Source organism: Halichoerus grypus, chromosome 15, assembly GCF_964656455.1.
Source record: "Halichoerus grypus chromosome 15, mHalGry1.hap1.1, whole genome shotgun sequence".
In the NCBI taxonomy this organism is placed as follows: Eukaryota; Metazoa; Chordata; class Mammalia; order Carnivora; family Phocidae; genus Halichoerus; species Halichoerus grypus.
Genome location: NC_135726.1, coordinates 18,455,754 through 18,465,290, shown reverse-complemented (window position 1 = coordinate 18,465,290; position 9,537 = coordinate 18,455,754). Strand labels below are relative to the sequence as shown.

The 9,537-nt window shown below is 45.2% G+C and overlaps 1 protein-coding gene and 1 long non-coding RNA gene across 4 annotated transcripts in view; one reads left to right on the top strand and one right to left on the bottom strand.

Moving 5' to 3' along the window:
* Nucleotides 1-222: 222 nt before the first annotated feature.
* Nucleotides 223-5,018, bottom strand: LOC144380193 (uncharacterized). Its single transcript, XR_013444089.1, has 3 exons — nt 4,806-5,018; nt 1,214-1,313; nt 223-311 (listed from the first exon to the last, which is right to left on the bottom strand). It is a non-coding gene; the product is annotated as an uncharacterized LOC144380193 (long non-coding RNA).
* A 71-nt stretch (nt 5,019-5,089) lies between these two features.
* Nucleotides 5,090-9,537, top strand: part of PHAF1 (phagophore assembly factor 1) — a 29,532-nt gene continuing 25,084 nt past the window's right edge. Inside the window, exons 1-2 of one of the 3 annotated variants that reach the window (XM_078063091.1) lie at nt 5,090-5,210; nt 5,305-5,425. In XM_078063091.1, coding sequence (XP_077919217.1) covers nt 5,362-5,425 — 64 coding nt within the window. In that variant the 5' untranslated portion in view covers nt 5,090-5,210; nt 5,305-5,361. Of the gene's footprint in view, nt 5,426-9,537 lie in introns of all 3 variants that reach the window. The other 2 variants (XM_078063092.1, XM_078063094.1) reach the window with 2 other exon arrangements.

The following is a 9,537-nucleotide window of genomic DNA, read 5'->3' as shown; positions in this document are numbered from 1 at the left end:
TTAGGGTCATTATTGGCCTTATTTGGGTTTCAGAAACATTAGGAAATGTGAGGAGATAAGATACAGAGGGAAATTTTTGATTAGAGAAGATAATCTATATCCACGATGTCTCCAGTATGGTAGATACTAACCACATGTGACTATCAAACACTTGAAATGTGGTGAGTACAACCAGGAAACTGATTTTTAAATTTTTTAAATTTTTATTTTTTTATTTGACAAGTATTTATTGTAAGCCAAATATGTGCAGGGCAGTTTTCTAGAGATGAATAAAATGGGCGAAGTTCCTCTCCTAGTGAAGTTTACATCTCCTGGGGAAGATGAACAATTAATAAGTAATTAAGTGGTGAAGTGATAGATGGCTGTGAATTAACTAAAATAGCATCATGGGATAAATAGTGATTAGGTCAAATAAAGGAAGAATTAGGGAAGATGTGACAGGAAGTAACGTTTTTGCTGGGACCTAAACAAGTGAGCCAATCGGAAAGTTCTAAGGGGTTTTAAGCAGAAGGAGAGCTAAAGGCTAAGGCCTTGATGCTTGACCTTGTAGCTGGAACTACTAGATCTGATTTTTTAAATTTTAAATTTAAAAGCTGAGGCAGTACTAAATATTTTTCTCTTAAACAAAACTTTGTTCTGGAAGACTATTTCACTTTAGCCCTTGAAAGTTTAGTGTCTGGGGCGCCTGAGTGGCTCAGTCAGTTAAGCATCTGCCTTCGGCTCAGGTCATGATCCCAGGGTCCCTGCTCAGCGGGGAGTCTGCTTCTCCCTTTCCCTCTGCCTGCTGCTCCCCGGGCTTGTGCGCTCTCTCTCTGTCAAATACACGGATAAAATCTTTTAAAAAAAGAAGGACTGGCTGTTACATAGTACATCTAACCTGGTCTAGGTCGTCAAAAAAGGCTTCCTTAAGGCATTTGAGCTGAAATCTCAAGGATGGAAGGAGACACTACCCCAGCAAAGAGAAGGTGACAAAAGTATTACAGGCAGCCAGGTAAAGGCATGGCAAGTTTGAGATACAGAGCAGTTGAGTAAAACCAAAACATGGAATGGAGAAGGCTGCAGCTGTGGAGAAATATGCAAGGATCAGCAGAGGCCCAAGCAGTGCTGGATGGACTTCTCAGCCATGTTAAAACACTGGGACTGTTCCCATGGGCAAACAGGAAGCCACTGAGGGGTTGTGAGTTTGAGGGTATGGGCGCTTGAAAAAGCTTACTGTGGTTGGAGAGAAGAAGCAGAAAGTCAGTCCCATTGATCATACAATGAACCAGTAGAGAGTTTAAGAATAGCTTAGTGGGCCTGGAGACATTTCAAACCTGAGAAAAAAGTACAGGAGGTATAATTGACGATTTTACCGGTTTTTCTTATCAGGCTGGTTGTGTTGCCTTAAAATTTCATTGACTTGGGGCGCCTGGGTGGCTCAGTTGTTAAGCGTCTGCCTTCGGCTCAGGTCATGATCCCAGGGTCCTGGGATCAAGCCCCGCATTAGGCTCCTTGCTCAGCGGGAAGCCTACTTCTCCATCTCCCACTCCCCCTGCTTGTGTTCCCTCTTGCTGTGTCTCTCTCTGTCAAATAAATAAATCTTAAAAAAAAAATTTCATTGACTTGAAGACTTAATCTCTTACTTAACTTTCTACTTGGTTGACTTAGGCGTACAGTCACTGGAACATAGCCAACCATGCAGCGGGGCCAAGAAGACAGTGTAATGAAAAGGGCACTAGCTTTTAAAACTCACAGGAATTTGACACATATGACTTCTTTTACATATCATTGGACCTAGCAAACCACAGGGCTATTCCCGACTTCACCTGAGAACTGCAATCTTACAAAGAGAATATTTGTGCATAGCACCAATGACTATCATAGGCCGCCCTCTCAATTATTAAATATTGTTTTACCCTCCTTTCCTCAAGAAAATAGATCTACCATAGTAGAGAACCTAAAAGTCCCAAGCACTGAGGTAAAATTGTAGGATATGTCATTATCTGCCCTTAACACGGTCAGTTACAATGGTAGAATAGGAACAGGAAAACTGCAGGAAACACTTCCATTCAGAAAAGGGGAGAATAAAGCCACTGTACTAACAATTATGAAATGTCACTGGGGAGAGAGACTGAGGGCTTTCTACCCTGAGAGAGAGGAGTGTCCTTTGTAAGGCTGATTGGGAGGGACTCCCCAATCCATTGTTTTCCACAACTCTTGGGCCCATTCCTGATTTGCTGGATGCAGTTACCCTTCAAATCTGCTTTCAAACTGGCTGTTCTTCTCTTGACAAATGCAACCAATAGTAACCATGGTACTAAGATTTTGTTTTCTAAGCTTTTCACCCACGTGTACATTTCCCGCCTTCTAAGCTATCACATATGACCGTTTTAATAGGATTGGTATCCTTCCAGCCCTCCAATGTCAGTTCCCCCAGCTGTTGTCCTGAGGAACACCATCATCCATTCAGCTACCCGAAGCTGGAAACCTGTGTTTTTATTCTTTAATCTTTTTCTCCCTCATCTTCCGCATTCATTCTATAGATCCTGCCAAAGGATTCCATCAATTCTGTCACTATCAGGTTATTTAAAAATGTTAGTTACACACAAACCATTCACCTGTAGGTCAAAAACCATCTACCTGTAAGTGCTACAAAGCTGTGAGGTATGATCATTTTACAAATGAGGAAACTAAGACACAGAGAAGCTAAGTAACTTGCCCAAGGCACAAAATCATTATATGGCAGAATTAGGATTCAAACTTCCAGTCAACGTGTTTAACCAATGTTAACCTTCAAAATAAGTCTGCCAGTTATTTTACCAGCAAAAATGGGCTTGTTTAGGAATAGAGAATTTTAATCCAGAACAAACAAGATACAGGAAAGCCATAAGTAAACCCCCAGAATAAAGGAGAGGACAGCTCTTATATAGGAAAGGGGAAGTTGGGAAGGCTATTATAAACAAAAAGTCAATTGGAGTAAAATGGGAGCTCAATGTATAGTGGCTTTGGCTGGGCTGTTGCCCACAGAGGAGGAAACCTTTCTTCCACCTGGCTGGTCAGTAAAATAGTACTATCCTATCCTAATAATCCTATCCTAATATGGATTTACAAGGCACATCTGGTCCTGTTGGGTATGCAGTCCACCACCAGGAGTAGGATGTCTGAGCTCCCCCTGCTGGTCTCCTGCTTCCATTCTAAAGTTTCCTTTTTTTTTTTTTTTTTTTTTAAGATCTTATTTATTTAATTTTAGAGAAGGAGAAAGAGTTCATGGAGAGACAGAGGGAGAGGGAGAGAATCTCAAGCAGAGATAGGCAAGGCTTGATCTCATGACCCCAGTATATGACCTGAGCCGAAATCAAGAGTCGGCTGCTCAACCAACTGAGCCACCCAGGTGCCACCCCCCCCAGGGAATTTCTTAGGGGCTTTCCCACCCTTGTTCTTCCTGTTACTTGGATTTTCCAAACTAAAAATCCTTTTCATGTTGTTATCCAGTGTGGCCTTCTCTGTTGTCTTTCCTCTCCCACACCCCCACGTGACCTGCCCCAACCTCTTTGTTCACCAGAAATAAGTCCCTCCAAGTGTTTTTTGAATATAAGAACCAGTCCTAGTCTGGTTGGATTTGAGTTCAATTCAAACATTTTAGATCAACTAAGATTACTCCTCATCAATGTTAGATTTCTTTCCAGGTCTACTCCCATGCTATTTAGGCCAGCTGCCCAACTGACCTATCCTAAACTGATCCCATCCACATATAAGGTAATCTATCCACATCTTTAATGCTTGCCATGCATAGTAAGAAGTAAATATCCACCTTATCCCCACTCCCTGTATTAGGTATTATTGATATTTTTTGGTTTATCTTTCCAGAAAGGTTCTTTTGGTATGGACAATGTTTCTTTTATTTCTGTTTTTACATACTACTATACAGTTTACACCTGGCTTTTTTCTATTAGCACTCCTTCCACATCAGCATACAGGGATATACTTTGCTTTTTAAACGTATTCTATTACATATATCACAGTTTAGTCAGCCACTTCCCTACCGGTGGACATCTCAATGACTCAGTTCTATTGTTTGGCATATGATGCGGCAATGGACATCCTTCTCCGTGTTGTTTTAATGCCAGTAGCAGTGACTTCAAGTTTTGATGGAGCCTCCCAAGTTACATTCCTACCAAACCAGTTCGAAAATTTAGCATGTCATTCTCTCCCCTGCTAAAATCCTTCCTCGGAGGGGAATGTAATGGAAAGAAATTTGGATTCTACCACTGAGGACCACAGGCCATTTACATCTCTGGGCCTCGTTTTCTTCACTCGTAAAGTGAGGTAGAATCTGACATCTCAGGGTGGTTGTGAGAATCAAGAGTCTGCTTCCATGAAGGCTTAGCTCTAAAAGAGGTCTGGTTCCCTTTTAGTTTTTGAGTGCCCCATGCCATGGGCCAAAAGCTCAGGCAGAACAGGCTAGAGGAGCCCCTCTCCCGACCTGTAGATAATGAGAATGAGGCACAAAGGGCGCCAGACGTTTGGTCAAGACCACACAGTGTTGGGGGCAAAGCTGACTCACCTAAGGCTGAGCTGCTGCCAACGACCTCTGGATACCGGCCCCAGGGGGCTGTACACATCTTGACTAGGTCAGCGGAGGTCTGGCCTAGCTGCTCCCCATTCTACCTATTCCTCTCCCCCAACTCCCCCCTGTCCCTACGCAAACACTCGAGCACATTCCGCACTCACTTGAACGTCGGTGTCCTCCCTCCCCGCTGGGCCTGAGACGTTGCACCCTCGGAACTCGCCTTTTGCACCCAGTGAATGTGAGGGGGCGTACGTACGTGTAGAGGGCAGACGGATTTGTAGAACACGTCACATTTGTGTGTTGCGTGGTGTGCACTTCCTTGTGTAGAGATGTGAAACGTGTGCAGTGGGGTGTGCAAATGTGGTGATTCATGGAGTACGGAGGCCCCGTTCCACCAGCGCCCACCCTTCCCAGCGGTACAGTCTGATTTCCCTCAGCCTTCGCCTCGACTTTCACACCATCTTGCGCGTGCGCGACTCCTCTTTGGGCTCCTTCCCCCCCCCCCCCGCGATTGCTATCCCGCCTTCGCCCCGCCCCCGCCACGCTTTACGACCCCGCACGCCAGTTTTGCTGCAGACGCTCCGGCTGCCGCCGCTGCCCCTGCCGCCGAGGGCTTTGCCGGTGAGGTGAGCTGAGCTGAGCTGAGCTCTGCTGACCTGAGGTGTGTTTTTGGGCTGGTGCCGCCGGCGGCCGAGGAGTAGGTGGAGAGCCGGGCCAGCGGGGACGGCAGGTCAGTCGCTGCTTTGTTTCCCCAGCTTCGGTCCCGTCTGCGTTGCTGCAGGGAGGCCGCCCCGGCCCGGCGAGCTGAACCAATGCTGGATCTGGAGGTGGTGCCGGAACGCTCTTTGGGGAACGAGCAATGGGAATTCACCCTGGGTGAGTGTGGGATCCTACCTCAGAACCTTACTCTGCTTCTTACTTACCTCCAGGCCTTTCCTGCCTCTGGTCTCTGCCCCTTATTCCTCTGCGCCCGCGGGTCCTCGCCTCTTCCGTCCTCTCGGCTCTTTGGGCTCCAGGCACTAAGTTACCCGTTCCTACCGGCCAGACTCGCTAGTCTGTCCCTGGTCCTGACCTTGACGCCCTCGCCTCACGCCTCAGCAGGGCTCCTTCTGGGGCAGTGGTACAGTAGTAATAATAACAACAATGGCTGACACGCCCCAAACACTTATTCAAGGCTAGACCCTGCTTCTTTGCGTAATTATCTCAAGTATGCCTCCTTGGGATTTGAGGGTCCGTACTGTTGTTTTTTCTATTTCCATTTTACAGACTTAATAGCTAAGAAGTGACTGACACCCTTAAACGCCACAGTAGTACGTCTCTTTTTCCTTTTCTGGGCTGTAGGTTGCCTTGTCCGTAGGGGAAAGCTAGGGTCAGATCCCATAATCACATGTTAGGGATCTAGTCAAGGGAGGTAAGAAGAGTTTGTGTATTAAACGAACTTGTTACTTGTTTCCTTCTCCTTTTCAGTGTGGTCGATGTGTGGTGTAATCCTAAACCCAGACCTTAGCAGAGAGAGTTGAAGGTTTAATGAAATAAGAGTTCAGGGAGAGTAACATTTAGTTTGTATAAAATGCAGTTTGGCCATTTTGGGGGTTTTGGCCCAGTATTAACTATTCCCAACGTCACTACCTTTATATATACAAGTATGTGCATTCAGTGACTCCAGTGTATGTTTACACTTATCCAGCACTAGGAAAAGGGGGTGTGGAGCAGATGTTGGTGCTCTTTGTGCAGACTTCAACTTTTGTCCCACTACTTTGGGCTACTGGACTGAGTGACCTGCTCCTTTGGGCTATTAACTCATCCTTGAATCGGGAAGACTCTTGTCAGTGGAGACAGGCTAGATGAGAAACTGCACAATAGAGGCTGGTAGGACTCTGCTGGTGCTCAGTGTCTCCATGAACTAACTGAACTACAAGCCTCTGGGTTACAGGAGCCAGTTTTATAGAGAGGTCTTAGCCAGTTTCTCTCATAACTTATACCACTCCTGCAGAGTTCCTCCCAAAATTTTAGCTGGTATGAAACACTTTGGCCTCTTGTGAAGCACCAAGAGCTTGATTGGGAGGCCAGTAATACATTTGCCTTCAGACCCGTTCATATGCTGATGCTGTTTGCCTTCTATTTAAGAAAGAACCTCCCCTACACACAGCTTCTCATACCAGTACTTCACAGGGCAGAGAGAGAACCACAACCATAACTTCAAACTGTGCTTGATGGCGCATGCATGTAGTTTGTGAATCTCGGTGGTACAGAGTCTCTTGGCCAAAAGTAGTGATTAGAATGTCATTTGAGGGGTGGGTGGCTGGCTTAGTCGGCAGAGCATGCAACTCTTGATCTCGGGAGTTGGGAGTTCCAGCCCCACACTGGGGGTAGAGTTTACTTAAAATAAAAATAAAAAGAATGTCAGTTGAGGCCAGGATTTCCCAAAAAAGCTGGGTGGAAGAGCAAGGCTTCTTCTGTCAGCTGTTGTTTAGATACCTTAACCACCACTCCTAACTTTGCCAGTTTCCAGGAATCAAGGGTTTGGGTAGTTCTTTCAAACTGTCTAAATATCTAAATGGCAACAACAGTGAAAAGAGCATTTCTGTACAGTGGCCCAGAATTGAACTTTGAGGGAAGCCTCATAGAGGTGGCTTGGCCTTGATGATTCTCTGGTGGGTCTTAAAAACCAGCCTGGTTCTGTTGGTAAAGCATGTGACTCTTGATCTCAGGGTTGTAGGTTCAAGCTCCACTTTGGGTGTAGAGATTACTTAAAAATAAAATCTTTAAAAAAAAAATCTGCGGTTTTAAAGCGTGTCTGCCTGAAAGATGACAGTTATTTTAATTTCCTCAAGCTTTTTAAAAAAAAGAAAGAAAACGATTTTTTTCTTCTCTCTCAGTGTTCTCCCCAACCCTCAACACATGTAAACTGAAATTGGGGCTGATAGGTAGGGATAGATCTAAGAAGTGGATCTATGCTTTAGAATTACATTCCTAGGCTACAGAACTAGGCAGTGCTTAACTAAAGTCACCACAACCCTGTAAGGTAATCTCCATTTGCCACACGAGGAGCAGGCTCAGAAAGGTAGAGATGATGAAAAGTAGGTACCTGAACAGGGAAATCCTGCTTCCCACTGCTCTGCCCTTCTGAGGATTGGCTCAGCTTTGTCTCTGTTCTTTTTGGAATCTGCAAATGCAGATGCATCTAGCCCTTGCCATCATCTGCCTGGCATCACAGTGGGGAGCTGCATCCAGCTTCTTGGCTTCCTTCCTGACCTTTGTGTCATGTTGGGAGATGAGGGAAATGCCAACAACACAGACAGGAAAACCTAGGCAAAGAGGAATCTCTGAGAATGCCACTGATGGCTTGACTAGTGGTGGAATAAAGGCAGTACAAACTTGAAATGTTTTCAGTAAGGCTTGGAGAATGTATTGGTGTGGAGGCATGTGTCTGAATTGTTATAAACTGAAGCCTCACTCCGTTTAAGGCAGCATATAGACCTTTGTGGACTCTGCTTACAAACATCAAAAATTGGGGGCCCCTGGGTGGCTCAGTCGTTAGGCGTCTGCCTTCGGCTCGGGTCATGGTCCCAGGACCCTGGGATCGAGCCCCGAATTGGGCTCCCTGCTCAGCGGGAAGCCTGCTTCTCCCTCTCCCACCACCCCTGCTTGTGTTCCCTCTCTCGCTATGTCTCTCTCTATGTCAAATAAATAAATAAAATCTAGAAAAAAACAAACAAACATCAAAAATTGAATAAGAAATGGTCATATACCCTGAAGACTTTAGTGTGAGGGAAGGGTTATAGAAATAGTTCATTATATTAAAATGAGGTAGAGGCTGTATAGGGTGCTTTGGAGGGGAGAAAAGACTCGAGCTGACCTGGGGGTTCAGGGAGGGCTTTCTGTCTACCTGCAGTAGTCAGTACCATTCCTGGAGCCAGTGAGCACCAGGAAAGCCCTATCAGAAATCTGCCAGATTTCTCTTCTGTAGTGTCTCTATAGATACAAATCTTCCAGTCAAATTCAAAACAAAACAAAACAATGGGAAAGATTGTGTGTGTAGGGAACTATAAGCAGTTTGGTATTCTAATTAGAGCGTGATGTACTAATGGAAGAAGAAAATGGGTTCTCCAAATTCCCAATACTCTTTGGTGGTAGCTGCCTGGGACACTACCAAGGAGTTTGGGGTCCAATGGAAAAGAGGGTGAAGTGAAGATTAGTGAAGTGTGTTGTGGACATGGGTTTAGGAAGAAAGTTAGAGACTAGATTTGGGGAGGTGGAGAAGGAATCTAGAGGTGACTGGGTAGATGTTAGAGGTATTGAGACCCAAAATACAGAAGAGAACTCAGATCGAAAAGAAGATGAAAAAGTCACTGTTACAATCTGTCAACTTTTTATTTGCCTTTAGGTTTATATAGAAAAGAGACTGAGATGTGAGTCAGAAACTAGGTGGTTGGTTGGATGAGTGAATGAGGAATGGGCAGAAGGAAATGTTGCCCATCATAGAGACCTGGCAAGTTAGAGGAACAGCAGGAAAGAGTGATGTTAGTAGAGACAGGATGAGAGTGCTCAGAGTGAGAGTGTGGTCACCGGGGTCTATGGTATAGGATTTACGTGTCGCATAATTGCTTTGTTTCACTCCATCAGAGCCCAACAGATACATAGGACCGCCTACTATTGTGCCAGGCACAGTGATTGGGTGCTGGGGATACAGCAGTGAGTAAGACAGATAATGTTTCTATCCTTGAGGTTCAGAGGAGACTAACAGATAAGTAAACTGGATGGGAGGCTTTATTAGATAAGGCAGTTGGGGAAGTGAGATGTGAGTAAGACCTGAAGAATGAGAAGAAACCAACTATGGGAGGAACATTCCAGCAGAGTCTGAGCTAGCACAGAGGCCTAAAGGAGGAAGGAGTTTGACATGTGCTGGGAACAAAGGGAGGCATGATGAGCAGTGGAAAGAAAGATGGAGGTAGACAAGATCCAGAATATTCAGGGACTTTAGGTGA